Below are 20,458 nucleotides of genomic sequence, written 5' to 3' on the forward strand. Positions count from 1 at the left end.
TGCAAATGTGTCGGCAGTTTCGGAGCTGTATCTGTAAAAAAGGTAAACATGAAAGGAAATTGGGCGACATACAAAGATCTGTTAACAGAAGTAGAATACAAATTGATGGTGAAAGAATATGAGGATATAACAGCTCTGTTAACAGATTGGGAAGGATTTCTAAAGGTTTGAAAAGGAGTTATTAGAAAATAATGAGAAATTGTTATCAAGAATGTACAAACTACTGTTGGAATGGGAGACAAAGGATGAAGAGGTTAAAGCTGTAATGATACACTTGGCAAAAGATATAATATACCAGGTGAATCATGGGGAAAACTGTGCAAAGAGATTTTAAAATTCACAGCATGCAGTTCATTAAAAGAAAATTCTATTAAGATGATGTACCGATGGTATTTTAGTCCAGTAAAGCTTGCTAAAATGTATAAAGATACCTCTAATTTATACTGGAAATGTAAGGATAAGGAAGGTAATTTTTTTCCTATGTGGTGGACGTGTAAAAAAAGTAAAGGGCTTCTGAGAAATGATATACAATGAACTTTAAAAAATTATTAAAACTACGTTTGTTGAAAAAAACCCAGAGGCTTTTTTACTAGGTGTAATAGGAGAATTGCCAAGGAAGCAAAGAAGACTATTTATGCGACTACAGCCGCCAGATGCTACTAGCCCAGATGTGGAAAGAAGGGAAGGTCCCAACGAAAGAAGAATGGATAACTAAGATGAGTGACTCTGCCGAAATGGCTAAACTTTCCTTTAATATCAGGCACCAAGATGAGAAAAAAATCAATTTAGAATGGGAAAGCTTTATAGACTATTTTAGAGAATACTGTAAAAACGTCAAAACATTAGCAGGTTTGATGTAACATTGATGAACTAAGAATAGAATTAGGAGGGGGGAAAGAAGTTGGAATTAATTGGAGAAATATAATTATATGCAAGGAGAATAAAGGGGGGAATGGAAACAGGAGGGGGGCGAGGAAAAGCCATTTATTGCAAATTTGGTTTGAATATCCATATACCAAAAGGGGAACTCTTGTTATTTTGAAAATAAAATATTTTTTTTTTAAAAAAATTAGTTTAGAAAACTTTTTGGGGCGCCCGCGCAGCTGATCCAGCGGGGCTTTCCGGAGGCGAGACCAGCGCCTCTCCTCGCTCTCTGCCCGGAGAAGCCCAGAGGCTCCTGCCGCTCGGCTCCGAAACGGTTAAGAGCAGCGGCAACAGAGCTGAGATTCCTAGAGCGGAAGAAAAAAGCCGACGGGAGAAAAAGAGCTTCCGCTTCCTGTCCCGCTTAGGGGGGAAGATGCCGAACATGGCGGCGGCTGTCCTTCCTCGCGGAGGCCCTGCAGGTGGGTCATATAATATATTATAACGGGGGGGTGGGGGGTGGGAGTGCTGCTGGAGGGAGTGTGGGGAGGGATAAAAAAAAACCTATTAGGCAAACCGTTTCAATGTAAAAAAAATTCTGTCTCTTTTTTTCTAGTCATCAGTTTATCCAGATTTTCACATCTTATTACTTTTAAATAGAGCTCTTGAAAATTGATAGTCATTTTGGTGCAGATTTCTCCTAATGGACACGCTTTTGCAAAGGACATTTCCCCTAATATTTACATTTGCCATAATTAATGCATTCTGTATATAATTCCGCTAAAATAATGCTTTATACGTGTTTCCCCCTTTCTATGGTGGTAGGAGATATTTTCCCAATGGAAGGGCAGATCTTTCTCCTGCTCCTCTCCCTGCAGGCCAACTTCATTGGTCTCTCCATAGGGCTTGGGGTCAAGGCAAACCTTTAAGCATTGGAAAACCTGCAGGGGCTGCCCCTAAAACTAGTAATAACATTAATAATGATAACAACAACAATTTATTTATTTATACCCCGCCGTCCCTGGCCAGGACCTGGCTCAGGGTGGCTGACATGAAATATAAATTACAATAAAATGTAATAGAAAATTTAAAAAACCAGTTAATTAAAATATGGCTTAAAATACAGTGGATGAAAGATCCGGATTAATGCATCAAACACTGGTAGGGGCTCATTATCAAGCCTACCTAGTGGCAGTGAAGGCAGTAAAAAAATTACTGTATCCTTTTCTGCCTCCGTTGCATCCTCATTATGTCATCCGGCAGAGCTTTTCTGGGTTGTACGGGGCCTTCTACAGGCTGGCCCAAAGGGGGTGGTAGAACCAGCCATAGCTGGCTGTGACTTCTTTGCAAAGCATTTTTAAGATAAAATTGCTTGCATCCACCAAGACCTTAACTCTGCTGTTAGTCTCATGGGGTGTCCAGAGCACAGTCTAGTCCGGTTGTGTTGAATGAGTTTTTTCAGTTGGTAAGGCTCGAGGATATGGACAAGGTGCTTGAATCAGTCAGGGTGACCATTTGTACTCTTGACCCTTTCCCCTCTTGGCTGATAAAATCCAGCAGGGAGGGAACACCTGGCTGGGCCAGGGAGATGATCAGTGCCTCTTTACAAGAGGGGGTGGTCCCTGCATGTTTGAAGGAGGCAGAGGTAAAACCACTCCTTAAGAAACCTTATCTGAATTCAGAAAGCCTAACTACCGGCCAGTTGTTGATCTCCCTTTCCTGGTCAAGGTTCTGGAGCGAGTGGTCGCAGACCAGATCCAGGTGCTTTTGGAAGAAACTGATTTTCTGGATCCATTTCAATCAGGGTTTAGGCCTGGTTTTGGCATGGAAACTGCTTTGGTGGCCCTCTATGATGACCTCTGTCGAGAGAGAGACAATTGAAATGTGTCCCTGTTCATTGTTCTCCACCTCTCAGCGGTTTTCAATAGCATCCACCATGGTATCCTTCTGGAGCGACTCTCTGAACTGGGGGTGGGTGGCACTGCTTTGCGATGGTTCCAATCCTACTAGGATGGTCATTCCCAGAGGGTGTTACTTGGGCAATGCATTTCAGCCCCATGGAAGCTTCAATGTGGGGTTCCGCAAGGCCCAATCCAATACCCCTTGTTGTTTAACATCTACATGAAATCGCTGGGAGGGATTATCCAGAGGTTTGGAGTACGTTGCCAGCAGTATGCTGATGACACTCAGCTCTATTTCTCCTTTCTATCTGTAGTGCAAGTGTTGGACCAGTGTCTTGCCTTTGTAATGGGTTCGATGAGAGCCAACAAATTGAAGCTCAATCCAGATAAGAGTGAGGCTCAGTTAGTGGGTGGTTCCCTAGAGCAGATGGGTGGGAGGTCACCTGCTCTTGATGGGATTACGCTTCCTCTGAAGGAGCAGGTTCGTAGCTTGGGGGGTCCTCCTGGATCCTTTGCTGTCGCTCAAGGCTCAGATGTCCTGTAGTGCCTTCCATCAGCTTTGACTGGTAGCCCAGCTACACCCCTATCTGGACAGGGATAGACTATCTACCATTGTCTATGCTCTGGGAAATTCAAGGTTAGATATAGATATGCGTTATACGTAGGGCTGCCTCTGAAGACAGTGTGGAAACTTCAGCTAGTGCAGAATTCAGTGGCCAGGTTGCTCACCAGAGCAAGGCGGTTTGAGCATATTACCCCCACCCTGGTCTGACTGCAATGGCTACCAATTAGTTTCTGGCCCCAATTCCAAGTGTTGGTTTTGACCTATAAAGCCTTAAATGGCTCAGGACCACAATACCTCAAGGACCGCCTCTTTGCATATGAACCTACCCGGATCCGGAGATCACCTTCTTTGTGTGCCGCCTCCTCGAAAGTTTCAGAGGGTGGCAACACGAAAACTGGCCTTTTCTTCAGTGGCTCCCCGTCTGTGGAATGATCTCCCCAGGGACACTCGCCTGGTGTCTTCATTATACACTTTTAGGCACCAGGCAAAAACGTTCCTTTTAACCAGACCTTTGGTTGATCTGTTTGACATCCTATGCCCTTTTTCAAATGTGGCTCTTTTCTGGAGGGGTGTTATTGGGTTGCTGTTTTTATTCTGATTATATACTTTGTGATATTTTCTGTGAACCACGCTGAGACCTCCAGGTATAGGGCAGTATACAAACACTGATAATGATAATGATAAAAATTTTATTATTTGTACCCTATCCATTTGACTGGGTTGCCCCAGCCACTCGAGCTGGCTTCCATCAAGTATAAAAGCACAATAAAACATTAAACATTAAAAGCTTCCCTATACAGGGCTGCCTCCAGTTGTCTTCTACAAGTTGTATAGTTGTTTGTTTCCTTGACATCTGACGGGATAGCTTTCCACAGGGTGGGCACCACTACCGAGAAGGCCCTCTGCCTCGTTCATTGTAACTTGACTTCTCACAGTGAGGGAACTGCAAGATGCGCCAATTCATCAGTTTGCCTTTTTATTCCATCAGGAGATGCTGAAGGGATGCTGGCAGAAGGGGAACAATCAGAAGTGTCACCACAAAGAGGCAAAGAGGAGGAGGAGCAAAGGAAGCTGAGGGTTCAAGATGGAGGCAGCAGGCGAGAGGGGAGACAAAAGCAAAAGTCGGAGGGTAAATCCGGTACGTCTCAGGGTGATGAAAACCAAATTCCCAGAGAGGAGAAGCAGCATGAATGCACAGTGTGTGGAAAGGGATTTGGTAATCGCTCCACTCTTACTTTACATCAAAGAGTGCACACAGGACAGAAACCATATACATGTTCAGAGTGTGGGAAAAGCTTCAGTTGCTGTAGCTCCCTTAAGTCGCATCAAAAAACTCATACAGGAGAGAAACCATATAAATGTTTGGACTGTGGAAAGAGCTTCAGTCACAGTAGTACCCTTATCTTGCATCAAAGAACTCATACAGGAGAGAAACCGTATACATGTTCAGAGTGTGGAAAGAGCTTCAGTGACAATGGTGCCCTTACCTCGCATCAACGAACTCATACAGGGGAGAAACCATATAAATGTTCAGAGTGTGGAAAGAGATTCAGTGTGAGTAGTAGCCTTAAGTCACATAAAAAAAATCATACAGGGGAGAAACCGTATACATGTTCAGAGTGTGGAAGGAGCTTCAGTCAGAGCAGCACCCTTAAGTCGCATCAAAGAACTCATACAGGGGAGAAACCGCATACGTGCTTGGAGTGTGGAATGAGCTTCGCTCGCAGCAATGCGCTTACTAGACATCAACAAACTCATCGAGGCAGCAAACCTTATAAATGCTGGGAATGTGGCAAGAACTTCAGTCGCCTCGACTCCCTTTACTCACATGAAAGAATTCATACAGGGGAGAAACGATATACATGTTTGGAGTGTGGAAAGATTTTCAGGCACAGTTGCAGCCTTACCTTGCATCAAAGATTGCACACAGGAGAGAAACCTTATAAATGTTTGGAGTGTGGCAAGAGCTTCAGTCGTGGTAGCTTTCTTACATTGCATCAACGAACTCATACAGGAGAGAAACCGTATACATGTTCGGAGTGTAGAAGGAGCTTTAGTTGCCGTAGCTCCCTTAAGTCGCATCAAAGAACTCATACAGGAGAGAAACCGTATACATGTTTAGAGTGTGGAAGGAGCTTCAGTCAGAGTAACCACCTTACTAGACACCAAATAAGTCATATAGGGAGAAAATCTTTAAAATGTTTGGCATATGGAAAGAACTCCCTTCCTAAACAGTAAAGAACTCGTACAAGGGAAACATCTTAGAAAGGGTTGGAGTGTCGGAAGATCTTTAAGCCAATGATCATGTTCAGCATTAGAATTTGCTTCCATTAGAATTTTGATTCCTTTTAGTGGCCGTGTTACAGATTATCCTCCTGATCAGAGTTAGATTTACATAGCTGTATTCTGTTTTATTTCCCATGCATTTTGCATGTATTCATCACAAGTCTCTCACCAACCCTTGTTGGCGTGGCCAGAAGTATTCTACCTGAAGGAGCGCCTCCACCCCCATCGTCCAGCCCAGACACTGAGGTCCAGCGACGAGGGCCTTCTGGTGGTTCCCTCACTGCGAGAAGTGAGGTTACAGGGAACCAGGCAGAGGGCCTTCTTGGTAGTGGAACCCGCCCTGTGGAACGCCCTCCCATCAGACGTCGAGGAAATAAACCACTATCTGACTTGTAGAAGACATCTGAAAGAAACTCTGTACAGAGAGTTTTAAATGTATAATATTTTAACATTTTTTAATGTGCTGTAAGCTGCCCAGAGTGGCTGGGGAAACCCAGCCAGATAGGTGGGATATAAATATTAAATGATGATGATTTGATAAATGGATGCAACATTTTGATATTTGTGTCAATGTTTAGTTGTAGTGTGGTCTTGAGTTGATTTTAACTGCTTTTATCCTCTTCTGCATAAATGTTGTTGAAAAACAGGTATGCTGTGTTCTCCCCCCAGCTCTCCGCTTAACTAGTATTCCCCCCCCCCCATTCTGAAAATGTGAAATCCGCTATGCAGCTATGTGCAGGTATTTGTTTATCTGGTAATCTGGCAACGGAAGAAGATGCAACCTCATCAAGAACACAACACTAAAAAAAACCAAATTATGTTTTAATTACAATTTTTAGCTACCTCAGATTTGCACAAAAGAGCGATCAAAGATTTAAAAATTCATGTGTGTTAGCGGGACAGTTTCCCTGTTGCATAGTCTAGAGAAATGTGATATTTTGGACCTGAACTCTGCTGATCAAATCCCTGATAGTGCAGGTCATAGTCCAGGAAACTTAACCCATCTTCTTCAAGGGATGCCTGTTAGAAACTGTCCTCTGGTCCGTTCCCCCCCCCCCCATATGTCTGTCGTTCACTAAAATGCTTGCCCTTCCCATGACAAGGTGCAAGCCCTTCCTGGGAATTCCTGGCAAAGAGCTGCTGAACCCCAGACCCCAAAAGGAAATCCAACCTCATCTAGCAGGCAATGCTAAAGATTGAATTCTTTTATAATTCAGTTTTTAAGATATATTTGCACCAAAATGTAAAAAATGCCTGTGTTAGAAAAACAGTTGCCCTAGGTACTCTAGTGCAGGCTTGGGTCTCTAGCTGTTTTTAGACTACGATTCCCATCATCCCTTAATACTGCTAACTGGGAGTGATGGGAGTTGTAGTCCCGAAAGATCTGGAGACCCAAGTGTGGGAATCCTGTTCCAGTGAAAGGTGAGGATACGGACGTGAACTGCGCTGATTCAGTTGTAGATGGCATCTTTCATAGCTCCGATAAGAGAGGAGTTCAGGGAGCAAACGGCCTCTTCCTCTGATGACGTCTCTCCCCCTGCCTTGCTGAGCTTGTGTGTTTCTGCTTCCTTGCAGCCATGGGATCTGCTGCTGTTCAGGCTCATGCCACTGTCTGTGTTGCCTTGTCAGAAGCTCCCCACTGGTGTCCCCCAGCCCTACTCCCCCCCCCCCCATGTGTGTCATTGACTATAAGGCTTGCACAAGCCATTGTTCGCCAATGGCAGAGAGCCTGCCCAGACCCCAATGTGTCTGTTTCCTGCTCTGCCACTTCTTTTGCCAAAGGTTGCCCATTCTCCACGAGAGAAGAAGGCAAGCAGATCCTTAAGGCTGGGTTTGCTGCTGACGTCCACAGGAACCCCAAGATCTAAGCCAGGAAACCTTGGTTCGTTGTGGGGATCTGTTTCTCTGTGCTTCTTGTTAGGAAATTGATTTTGGAAATGCGATGTACCAGATTTGCCCAACAGGGCAGTGAAAAAATAGAAAAAATATCTGTATCCAGCTTTCGAACTCGCTGCCTATTGATACGAGGCAGTCACTTTCACTGTGTTTTAATCCATGTTTACTGTTTATTTTAATTATTTTTAATAAGAAAATAGTCATTTTAATTTTTATTTACTGATAATGCCATTGTTTTATTTTTCCCGAACTGTGGATTTAAAAAATCCCAAACATATATGCACAGGTGCATGTAAAGCCTACAAAAGATGAAATAGCCAAAAAAAAAAGTATGCAATTCCTAAGAAGCCATTTACAACCCCCCACCCCCCATGCAGGTTTTCTCAGGAGTCAGTCCCACTGTTCCCAACAGGTGCTTAATCTCAGGGAAAAGCGGATAAATTCAGTTTTGGGATTCCCCAGGCAGAAGAGATTTTGGTCCTCTGAGGGTTAAATGCAGTGAGAGAGGAAATTATGCTTTTCCTTCCTCTCTGCTTGCCTGAACTCTGCAGGTTTTCCCCAAAGGTCTGGGGTGTTACAGATCCTTTCCTCACTATTAGTGCCACCTGGCTCAGATCCAGTTCCATCACAATGTGATTGCTTACAAGAATCTGTGTTTGACAGTGAATGGTCTCCCCTTCCTTGGAGGTTTTCAAGCAGAGGTTGGATGGCCATATGTCAGGGATTCTTTAGCTGAGATTCCTGTATTGCAGGGGGCTGGACTAGAGGACCCTCGGGGTCCCTTCCAACTCAACGACTCTATGGAAGCTGCCCATATACCCACCCACCCCTCGCCCAGCCTATTCACAAGGTAGGAACATAAATAACGCAGAAAAGTTGAAATGCAATCTGTGACCCCCTCCCCTTTTAACACAGTGGCTCCCAAATTTTTCTGATTCCCATCATTGTTATATACTGCCCTATACCCAGGGGTCTCAGAATAAAATCAGGATATAAAACCACAAAATACATAATAAAAATCAAAACAACCCCCATAAAAAACCAATTGCCTTACCCCAAACTATAAAATGGGACGCGGGTTGTGCTGTGGGTTAAACCACAGAGCCTAGGACTCGCCGATCAGAAGGTTGGTGGTTCGAATCCCGGTGACAGGATGAGCTCCCGTTGCTCGGTCCCTGCTACTGCCAACCTAACAGTTCGAAAGCACGTCAAAGTGCAAGTACATAAATAGGTACCGCTCCGGCGGGAAGGTAAACGGCGTTTCCATGCGCTGCTCTGGTTCGCCAGAAACGGCTTGGTCATGCTGGCCACATGACCCGGAAGCTGTACGCCGGTACCCTCGGCCAGACGTTATCTGTAGATAATACAGTGGTACCTCAGGTTAAGAACTTAATTCGTTCTGGAGGTCCATTCTTAACCTGAAACTGTTCTTAACCTGAGGTACCACTTTAGCAAATGGTGCCTCCTGCTGCCACCACACGATTTCTGTTCTCATCCTGAAGCAAAGTTCTTAACCTGAGGTACTATTTATGGGTTAGCGGAGTCTGTAACCAGGAGCATCTGTAACCTGAGGTACCACTGTAAAAATGAATAAATACAACATAGACATCAGGGTTTGTAGCCACTGACAGCCTAGCCCCGAATTTATACAATCCTCTTTTTTAAGCCTTCCAAGTGGGTGGCTCAGTATTGCCTGTACATCTCAGCGGAGAGGAGGAAACTACCAGCCCCACATATTTATCATATATACACATATGGGGTTGGACTAGGTGACCATTGAGATCAACAAACTCATGTTCTCTAAAATAGTCTATAAACTTTCTCCATTCTTGATTGAATTTTTTCTCATTTGATGGGTAAGATTAGCCATTTCGGCATAGTCAATCATCTTAATTATCCATTCTTCTTTCTTTGGGACCTTTACTTCTTTCCACGTCTAGGATAGTAGCCTCTGGCCGCTGTAATCGCATAAATAAACAGTCTCTTTTGCTTCCTTGGCATTTTTTCTCCTATTACACCTAGTAAAAAAGCCTCTGGGTTTTCTTAACAAACGTAATTTTAAGAATTTTTAAAAATTTCCCAGAAGCCCTTTACTTTTTTACACGTCCACCACATAGGAAAATGTGGAAAGAAGACAAGGTCCCAATGAAAGAAGAATGGAAAGATGATGGACTCTGCCGAAATGGCTAAACTTTCCGTGAAGATCAGGCACCAAGATGAGAAAAAATTCAATCTAGAATGGGAAAGCCTTATAGACTATTTTAGAGAACACTGTAAAAACGTCAAAACATTAGCAGGTTTGATGTAACATTTATGAACTAAAAATAGAATTAGGAGAGGGGAATGAAGGTGAAATTAATTGAGGAAATATATAGTAATTAAATGCAAGGAGAATAAAAGGGTGGGATGGAAACGGGGGGGGGGGGAGTCAGTTATTGCAAATTTGGATTGGATATCTGTGTACCGAAAGGAAAATCGTTGTTAATTTGAAAGTTGAAAATAATTATAATAATAAATAGTTTAGAAAACGTTTTGGGGCGCCCGTGCAGCTGATCCAGCGGGGCTTTCCGGAGGCGAGACCAGCGCCTCTCCTCGCTCTTTGCCCGGAGAAGCCCAGAGGCTCCTGCCGCTTGGCTCTGAAACGGTTAAGAGCAGCGGCGACAGAACTGATATTCCTAGAGCGGAGGGGGGGGGAAGGCTGTCGGGAGAATTGCAGCTTCCGCTTCCTGTCCCGCTCCTTGGGGGGGTGGGGGGAGAGATACCTGTCATGGCGGCGGCTTTCCTTCCTCGCAGAGGCGCTGGAGGTGGGTCGTATGTATTATATAAAGGGGGAGAGACGGGGGGGTACAGCTGGAGGGAGTGTGGGGAGGGATGAAAAAACCCCATTAGGCAAACCATTTCAATGTAAGTTCTTTTCCTCTGTCTCCTTTTTCTAGTCATCAATTTGTCCAGATTTTCACATCTTATTATTTTTAAATAGAGCTCTTGAAAGTTGGTCAGCATTTCGGTGCAGATCTCGCCTAATGCACACGCTTTTGCAAATGGTATTTCCCATATGTTTCCCATAATACCCCCGCTTTTTAACATCTGCATGCAGCCGCTGGGAGAGATCATCAGGGGGGGTGGACTGGGTGTCCATCAATATGCGGATGAGACCCAGCTCTGCCTCTCTTTCAAATGGGAACCAGTGAAGGCGGGGAAGGATGGATGGCGGCTAACAGATTGAGGTTGAATCCTGACAAGACACAAGTACTGTTTTGGGGGGGCAGGTTGGCGTGGGGGACTCCCTGGTCCTGAATGGGGTAACTGTGCCCCTGAAGGACCAGGTGCGCAGCCTGGGAGTCATTTTGGACTCACAGCTGTCCATGGAGGCGCAGGTCAATTCTGTGTCCAGGGCAGCTGTTTACCAGCTCCATCTGGGACACAGGCTGAGACCCTACCTGCCCACGGACTGTCTCGCCAGAGTGGTGCATGCACTGGTTATCTCCCGCTTGGACTACTGCAATGCGCTCTGCGTGGGACTACCTTTGAAGGTGACCCAGAAACTGCAACTAATCCAGAATGCAGCAGCTAGACTGGTGACTGGAAGTGGCCGCAGGGACCACATAACACTGGTCCTGAGAGATCTGCATTGGCTCCCAGTACGTTTCTGAGCACAATTCAAAGTGTTGGTGCTGACCTTTAAAGGCCTACATGGCCTCGGTCCTGTATACTTGAAGCAGCGTCTCCACACCCATCGTTCAGCCCGGACACTGAGATCCAGCGGTTCCCTCATTGCCAGAAGTGAGGTTGCAGGGAACCAGGCATAGGGCTTTCTTATTAGGGGTGCCCTCCCTGTGAAATACCCTCCCATCAGATGTCATGGGGAAACTCAGCCAGATGGGCTGAGTATATATTATATTTACATTTCCCATAATTAATGCATTCTTTATATAATTCAGCTAAGATGATTCATTTATAGGTCTTCCCCCCTTTGTATGGGAGTAGGACATCTTTTCCCAATGGAGGGGCAGATCTTTCTCCTTCCTGCAGGCCAACTCTGGCAGGTGGGGGACCTTCCTTGGGCTCCCCATAGGGCTTGGGGTCAAGGTGGCCTGGAGTGCCTTCCATCAGCTTTGGCTGGTGGCCCAGCTAAGCTTCTATCTGTACAGGGATAGCCTATCTACCGTTGTCTATGCTCTGGGAACTTCAAGGTTAGATATAGATATGCGTTATACGTAGGGCTGGCTCTGAAGACAATTTGGAAAATTCATCTAGTGCAGAATTTACTGGCCAGGTTGCTCACTGGAGCAAGGCGGTTCGAAGATATTACACCCATCCTGGTCTGACTGCAGTGGCTGCCAGTTAGTTACTGGGTCCAATTCAAAGTGCAAATTTTGACCTATAAAGCCTTAAATGGCTCAGGACCACAATACTTCTATCCTTATGAACCTAAGTTTTGCGTATGAACACAGTTTGGCGGCACACAGTTATTCTCTTGTTTCTTTTTCCTGGACTTTTTTGTGGGGGTGAAAGGGTAGGGCTCACAGTAGGGTTAGTTGGGATGGTGGTTGGGGTTGGGTTTACCTCCAGGCGGGTATGGTACAAAAGGAGGGGAAAGGAGAAGTGAGATGGTTGGGCAAGACGTGATAAAGAATGTGAATATTGTGTGTAAAGCTCTTAATGTTAGAGGTTTGGTTGATCAGGTGAAGCGAGTGAGGATTGGGAAGTAGATTTGATGATGATGTTTTTTTGCAAGAAACATATAGTGGGGGTGGGAAGAGGGAGGTTAATTTCCCTGGCTTTGTAAAAGGGGAAAAATTTATGGCTTCTGGAACTTTGAAAAGTAGAGGGGTGGGAATAGTAATTAAATCCAATGTTGACTTTGTGAAGAATAAGGTGTTAAGAGATAAGAATGGAAGGTTTGTTTTTGTTCAAGGTTGCTTGGAGGGTGAGCCTGGGGCATTGGCGTCCATTTATCCCCCTAAGAAGCACCAGCTGGATTTTCTCTATAGGTGTTTACAGAAGCTTGAGAAATTCTCGCCTTATACAAAAGTGGTTGGGGGGGGGGACTTTAATGTTAATCTACAAGGGGGAAATAGTTCCAAAAAGGAAAAGGGTATGAAGTTTAAAAAATTATGTGGGAGGTTTGGATTATTGGAACTATGGATGGAGTTGTTCCTCAAGGATTACTCATATTCATTTTATGCTAGCCCACATGGAACATTCTCAAGACTGGATGGTATTTTAATATCACAAGAGGCTAGGAAATGGGTGAAGGGAATGGATATTGGAATGATTAAGATCACTGACCATGCCCCCATATCTTCTTTCCTTCAAACAGGTCACATTAATAGGTCTTACCCTTGGTTGGTAGCTGATGAGCAGAGTAAGTTAAAATATAAATTGCGGTAGAAAGGTATTTTGAGGAGACTCTAGACCCAGAAATCCCATTAGCAACAAAATGGGAAGCAGTGAAGGCAGCCATTAGGGGAGAATGTATTCAGAGTTTGTCAATGTTAAAAAAAGGGAAAGATAGAAGGATTAAGGAGGTAGAAGAAGTAGTTAGGTTATTGGAGGAGAAATTTAGGATGTCTAAGCAAAAGAAGGATAGGGAAAAAATAGATCAAAAGAGAGAAGAGTTGAAAGTTTTGGATATAAATAGAACCACTTTAAAGTTATGGTATAGTAGACACAAATATTATGAATTTGAAGGGAAAGGAGGGAAAATATTAGCAAATAAAATTAGGAATTATCAGGAAAGGAAAAATATTAGAGCTATTAGAGATGATAAAGGGGGATTGGAAACAGACCCTAATAAGATATTGGAGACCTTTTTAGGATTTTATAATCGATTGTATGCAAATAAAGCAATTAAGGACGAAGAGGTGGATCAATTTTGTGAAGGATTGGAGCTCCCAGAATTACAAGAAGAAAATAGAAGGGAATTAGATAAGGATATAACAGAGGAGGAAGTTAGATTAGCAATCGACTCTATGAATGTGCAATCGGCACCAGGATTGGATGGGTACAGTGTGGTGTATTATAAGCATTTTAAGGGTATATTGGTGCCACCTGTGACTGTACTGTACCAAGGAATGTTGAATGGAGCTTCAACTCCACCTTCTGGTTGGAGCCAAGGTTGGTATTAATTCCCAATCCAGGGAAAAATCAAACTCTGCCGGACTCTTATAGGCCAATATCGATTACAAATATGTATTATAGAAACTATATTGTACAATTGGTGGGGAAAGAGCAATTTGGGTTTATGCCTCAGACGTATTTGGTGGAGGCAGTTAGGAAGGTGATGGGTATGGTGTATTTAGTGAAAAATGAGGACCTGCCTCTTACTCTCATGTCATTGGATATACATAAAGCATTTGATTCGGTGGATTGGGATTATTTGAAAAAGATACTGCAAAAATATAAATTTGGAGTGAAATTTCAAAATGTGATAGAAGCAATATGTACAGAGTCCAAAGCAATGGTAGGAATTGGTGGGTCGGCAGGGGGGTACGGCCAGGTGCTAAGTGGCACAAAGCAAGGGTGTCCACTTTCGCCCATGCTCATTATCTTAGCATTGGAACCATTAGCAATGAAACTCAAAAAGAATAATGAGATTAAAGGATTTGAAATCCCGGGGGAAAGGAGAGCAGAGGGGGAGTTAATGACAATGTATGCAGATGATATGATGATGACGGTCAAGGACCTAGAGACCCCAATGGGGCCATTAAAAAGGATTTTGCAAGGATTTTCAAAAGTATCAGGGTTAAAAGTTAGTTTTTCTAAATCACCAATGATGTGTTTAATGTGGAACATAAAACTCAATTAGAAGTCTCTGAATTATTGGGCACAGTGGTACCTCGGGTTAAATACACTTCAGGTTACATACGCTTCAGGTTACAGACTCCGCTAACCCAGAAATAGTACCTCAGGTTAAGAACTTTGCTTCAGGATGAGAACAGAAATGGTGCTCCCACAGCGCAGCAGCAGCAGGAGGCCCCATTAGCTAAAGTGGTGCTTCAGGTTAGGAACAGTTTCAGGTTAAGAACGGACCTCCGGAACGAATTACCGTATTTTTTGCTCTATAGGACGCACTTTTCCCCCTCCAAAAATGAAGGGGGAAATTATAAAGAAATTTGGAGCGGTATTCAGTCGAAGTTGAGAATATGGGAGAAAAGGAAGGAATCAATTAGTACAAGAATTGCCTTAGTTAAAATGATTTTGTTAACCAGATTAACCTGTCTTTTTTATGTATTACCCTGGCACATACTGGAATGGATTTTGAAGGGGTGGCAAGGGAAAATCGATAGGTTTGTTTTTGCATTCAAGAAACCAAGGATCGCCGGCAGATATAGGTATCATAGAGCCCAAGGTGGAGGATGGGGGATTCCCAATTTGGTTTCATATTATGAAGCTTGCCAGTTGAGACATCTTATGATTCGGTTTGAGGGAAAATAAGAAGATTTGATAGGAGGAAAAGGAAAAAGGGAGTAGAAAAAATATCAACATTTATGGGGTCCATTTGGGTATGGAAGAAGTGGAGAAGGAAGCTTTTTCCTGATCTTTCTCCCCTTACCAAAATGTGGTATTATGATAAAATGGGCCCGTTACGGGAGCTCATCCCAAAAGAGGTAGGGGATAAATTAAAGGAGATCTCAATTCAGGATATAGAGAAAAGTTGGGAAATAGAAGGTACGATGGAAGAGGAAAGTGGAATTTGGAACAAAATTAATTGGTTACAGAAAAAACAACTTTCCTCCCTGTTGAAGTAAGAAGAAGTTAAAGAATGTGGTAAAAGAATTATTACACCCTTCGAAGAATTAGTGAAAGAATATAGGTTAGATAGGGCCAAAATGGTTTCAAAATTGTATAATGTGTTATTATATATGGGGAAATCACCAGAGGAAAGTTTGAAAGAATATTGGAGGTTAGATATCCAGGAACAGATTTTAGATGAAGATTGGGAAAGAATTTTTCAGCAATCACTCTTTGTTGCGACCTCTAGGATAATCCAGGAACAGGGGTTGAAGCTGGTACAAAAGTGGTATTACACACCAGTAAGGATGTATCATATCACAAAATGTGGAAGTAAGAATTGCTGGAGGAAATGTGGAGTGATGGGAATGCACAGTCATATGTGGTGGGATTCTCCATTAGTTAAGAAGTTTTGGAAACAGATTGGTATAGAAATATTGGGAATTGTGGGTAGAAGTGTGGAAATAACTAAATTACCGTATTTTTCGCTCTATAACACGCACCTGACCATAACACGCACATCGTTTTTAGAGGAGGAAAACAAGGGGAAAAACATTCTGAATGAAACAGTGGATGTATCATTTTTGTGCTTCATGCTGTGGCCACAGACATGTGATCTGATGGTGAATTTGGGGTGACCCAATGCAAAAATCCTGAGAATCCCTGTGGATCCATGCTTTGTAACCACGTTTTTGCACCATTGCAGCCCCAGGCAACAGTGGGTGTGTGATTTTTTGGGGGGGGGGCAGGCTGTAGCCATGGACATGCTATGTGATCTGATGGTGAATTTGGGCTGACCCAATGCAAAGATCCTGAGGATCCATGTAGATCCATGCTTTTTAACCACGTTTTTGCACCATTGCAGCCCCAGGCAACAGTGGGTGCGTGGTTTTTGGGGGGCAGGCTGTAGCCATGGACATGCTATGTGATCTGATGGTGAATTTGGGCGACCCAATGCAAAGATCCTGAGGATCCATGTAGATCCATGCTTTTTAACCATGTTTTTGCACCATTGCAGCCCCAGGCAACAGTGGGTGCGTGGTTTTGGGGGGGCAGGCTGTAGCCATGGACATGCTATGTGATCTGATGGTGAATTTGGGGTGACCCAATGCAAAGATCCTGAGGATCCATGTGGATCCATGCTTTTTAACCACATTTTAAGTGGGGAGGGAAGGAAAAACACAGAAGGGACAAGGAGCAGGAGAGGGGTGTGCAGAGAAGCAGCTGGCTAAGAATGCAGGAGAGGGGTATAAACGGGAGGAAGGAAAGGAAGGCAAAAGTTTTCCTTCACCTACCCACCCAAGCCAGCCAGCGCGCCCTCTCTCTCTCTCTCTCTCTCTCTCTCTCTCTCTCCCTCCTGCATGTTTTCACTCTGCTTTCCCCTCTGCTTGCTTGGAGGGGAGGGGCTTTCCCTGCTCTTCGTTCCGTTTGAGCAAACACAGCAAGGAAACAGAGGTGGGCGGGCAGTAAGACCCTGAGGCAGAATGCCGGAAAGCAGCCACTTCCTCTTTTCAGGTTTCCCTTCTAGGAGACGCGCGATTTGATTTTTGCCTGATTTTTTTTGCCTCCCCTCGCACCATTTGGCTCCAGGGACCACACATTCGCTCAATAACACGCACAGACATTTCCCCTTCCTTTTTGGGAGAAAAAATATGTGTGTTATATAAGGAAAAATACGGAAATGGTTCTTATTAGCTTGGGTAGCACCGGGTTAAAAACAAAAGAGGAATGTAAATGGGTAAAATTGATGGTAATTGCAGCTAGACAGGTTAGAGCGAATAATTGGAAAAATGGAGAAGAGCCAGGGGTGAACAAATGGAGGGGAGAATTGAATAATATTATCTTTTTAGAATACCTAACTGTGAAGGTACGTAAAATGAAAGGGTTTAAGGTCAGTGAGAAAGAGGAGGACTGGTTTTAGAAGATATTGAATTATTTGGGTAGGTTTGAACAATATGGGGTGATTAAATGTTAAAATCTTATGGAGTGTGGAGTTTAATATATATAGAATTGTACATATGGTTGATTTGAATATGTTTTTATTGTTTATGTACACCCAATGTATCGGCCGCCTGGGGGGTTTCACTGTTTGAGTTTGGTTCCTGGTTATCTACATAATTTTTTTTTAAAAAAACAACCTACCCGAACCCTGAGATCATATTCTGAGGCCCTCCTTCGTGGGCCTCCTCCTCAAGAGATCCGGAGAGTGGCAACACGAGAACAGGGCCTTCTCTGCAGTGGCTCCCCATCTGTGGAATGCATTTCCCCAGGAATGTTCTCCTGGCACCTTCATTATACACCTTTAAATGCCAGGCAAAAAGGTTCCTTTTTAAACAGGCTTTTGGTTGATATGTTTGACATCCTATATCCTTTTTCAAATGTGACTTTTTTTTGGAGGGGGTTTTATTGGATTGTTGTTTTTATTCTGTGATCTTTCCTGAGAACCACGCTGAGACTTCTGGGTATAGGGAGGTATATAAACTCAATAAATAATAATACTAATATTAATACTTTCATGATTTGTACCCCACACATCTCACTGGGTTGCCCCAGCCACTCTAGCTGGCTTGCAACAAATATAAAAGCACAATAAAGCATAAATCATTAAAAACTTGCCTCTACATGGCTGCCTTCAGATGTCTTCTAAAGGTTGCATAGTTATTTATCTGACATCTCACAGGAGGGCATTCCACAGGGTGGGCACCACTACCAAGAAGGCCCTCTGCCTCGTTCCCTGTAACTTCCCTTCTCACAGTGAGGGAACTGCCACAAGGCCCTGGGACCTGGATCTTGGTGTCCTGACTGAATGATTGGGGTGAAGACACTCCTTTAGCATTTCATCAGTTTGCCTTTTTATTCCATCAGGAGATGTTGAAGGGATGCTGGCAGAAGGGGAACAATCAGAAATGTCACCGAAAGGATCCAAAGAGCAAAGGGATCTGAGGGTTCAAGATGGAGGCAGCAGGCGAGAGGGGAGACGAAAGCAGAAGCCGGAGGGTGACTCTTGTATGTCTCAGGGTGGTGAAAACCAAATTCCCAGAGAGGAGAAAAGGCATGAATGTTTGGAGTGTGGAAAGGGCTTCAGTAACAGTAGTGCCCTTACTGTGCATCATAGATCTCATACAGGGGAAAAACCGTATACATGTTCAGAGTGTGGAAGGAGCTTCAGTCAGAGTGGCAGCCTTACCTCACATCAAAGATCGCACACAGGAGAGAAACCGCATACGTGCTTGGAATGTGGAATGAGCTTCGCTCGCAGCAATGGGCTTACTACACATCAACAAACTCATCAAGGCAACAAACCTTATAAATGCTGGGAATGTGGCAAGAGCTTCAGTCGCAACAACTCCCTTTCCTCGCATGAAAGAATTCATACAGGGGAGAAACGATATAAATGTTTGGAGTGTGGAAAGAGCTTCAGCTACAGTTGCAGCCTTACCTTGCATCAAAGATTGCACACAGGAGAGAAACCGTATAAATGTTTGGAGTGTGGCAAGAGCTTCAGTCGTGGTAGCTTACTTACATTGCATCAAAGAACTCATACAGGAGAGAAACCGTATACATGTTCGGAGTGTGGAAGGAGCTTCAGGTGCAGTAGCTCCCTTACGTTGCATCAACGAACTCATACAAGAGAGAAACCGTATACATGTTCGGAGTGTGGAAGGAGCTTCAGGTGCAGTAGCTCCCTTAAGTCACATGAAAGAACTCATACAGGAGAGAAACCGTATACATGTTCGGAGTGTGGAAGGAGCTTCAGTCACAGTCACTCCCTTAAGTCTCATGAAAGAACTCATACAGGAGAGAAACCATATACATGTTCGGAGTGTGGAAGGAGCTTCAGTCAGAGTCACTCCCTTAAGTCGCATGAAAGAACTCATACAGGAGAGCAACGATATACATGTTTGGAGTGTGGAAAGAGATTCAGCTACAGTTGCAGCCTTACCTTGCATCAAAGATTGCACACAGGAGAGAAACCGTATAAATGTTTGGAGTGTGGCAAGAGCTTCAGTCGTGGTAGCTTTCTTACACTGCATCAAAGAACTCATACAGGAGAGAAACTGTATACATGTTCGGAGTGTGGAAGGAGCTTCAGTCATGGTAGCTCCCTTACATTGCATCAAAGATTGCACACAGGAGAGAAACCGTATAAATGTTTGGAGTGTGGCAAGAGCTTCAGTCAGAGTAGCTTCCTTACACTGCATCAACGAACTCATACAGGAGAGAAACCGTATACATGTTCGGAGTGTGGAAGGAGCTTCAGTCAGAGTAGCCACCTTACGTTGCATCAACGAACTCATACAAGAGAGAAACCGTATACATGTTCGGAGTGTGGCAAGAGCTTCAGTCGTGGTACCTCCCTTAAGTCGCATGAAAGAACTCATACAGGAGAGAAACCATATACATGTTCGGAGTGTGGAAGGAGCTTCAGTCACAGTCACTCCCTTAAGTCGCATGAAAGAACTCATACAGGAGAGAAACCATATACATGTTCGGAGTGTGGAAAGAGCTTCAGCCAGAGTGGCAGCCTTACCTTGCATCAAAGATTGCACACAGGAGAGAAACCGTATAAATGTTTTGAGTGTGGCAAGAGCTTCAGTCGTGGTAGCTCCCTTACATTGCATCAACGAACTCATACAGGAGAGAAACCGCATACATGTTAGGAGTGTGGAAGGAGCTTCAGTCACAGTCACTCCCTTAAGTCGCATGAAAGAACTCATACAGGAGAGAAACCGTATACATGTTCGGAGTGTGGAAGGAGCTTCAGTCACAGTCACTCCCTTAAGTCGCATGAAAGAACTCATACAGGAGAGAAATGATATACATGTTTGGAGTGTGGAAAGAGCTTCAGCTACAGTTGCAGCCTTACCTTGCATCAAAGATTGCACACAGGAGAGAAACCGTATAAATGTTTGGAGTGTGGCAAGAGCTTCAGTCGTGGTAGCTCCCTTACATTGCATCAAAGATTGCACACAGGAGAGAAACCATATACATGTTTTGAGTGTGGAAGGAACTTCAGTCATGGTAGCTCCCTTACGTTGCATCAACGAACTCATACAGGAGAGAAACCGTATAAATGTTTGGAGTGTGGCAAGAGCTTCAATCGTGGTAGCTCCCTTACATTGCATCAAAGATTGCACACTGGTGAGAAACCGTATACATGTTCGGAGTGTGGCAAGAGCTTCAGTCGTGGTAGCTTCCTTACATTGCATCA

General features: G+C 44.0%; 3 protein-coding genes across 4 annotated transcripts in view; 2 read left to right on the top strand and 1 right to left on the bottom strand.

Moving 5' to 3' along the window:
* Positions 1-20,458, bottom strand: part of LOC310701313 (uncharacterized protein) — a 172,945-nt gene that overhangs the window by 55,709 nt on the left and 96,778 nt on the right. The gene's annotated exons all lie outside the window — the stretch shown is intronic.
* LOC310701578 (uncharacterized protein) overlaps positions 1,109-20,458 on the top strand; it is a 45,192-nt gene continuing 25,842 nt past the window's right edge. Inside the window, exon 1 of the mRNA XM_083492698.1 lies at positions 1,109-1,343. Coding sequence (XP_083348824.1) covers positions 1,298-1,343 — 46 coding nt within the window. The 5' untranslated portion in view covers positions 1,109-1,297. The remainder of the gene's footprint in view (positions 1,344-20,458) is intronic.
* Positions 10,256-20,064, top strand: LOC310701426 (uncharacterized protein). 2 transcript variants are annotated; one of them, XM_083492241.1, is made up of 2 exons: positions 10,256-10,313; positions 18,112-20,064. In XM_083492241.1, exons 1-2 carry the CDS (start codon positions 10,277-10,279, stop codon positions 19,905-19,907), a joined length of 1,833 nt encoding a protein of 610 aa, XP_083348367.1. In that variant the 5' UTR covers positions 10,256-10,276; the 3' UTR covers positions 19,908-20,064. The 2 variants fall into 2 exon arrangements, with proteins under 2 accessions (XP_083348367.1, XP_083348368.1); XM_083492242.1 differs by having other exon boundaries at positions 18,115-20,064.

Source organism: Podarcis liolepis (assembly GCF_965112155.1).
Source record: "Podarcis liolepis genome assembly, chromosome: 2".
Classification (NCBI taxonomy): Eukaryota; Metazoa; Chordata; class Lepidosauria; order Squamata; family Lacertidae; genus Podarcis; species Podarcis liolepis.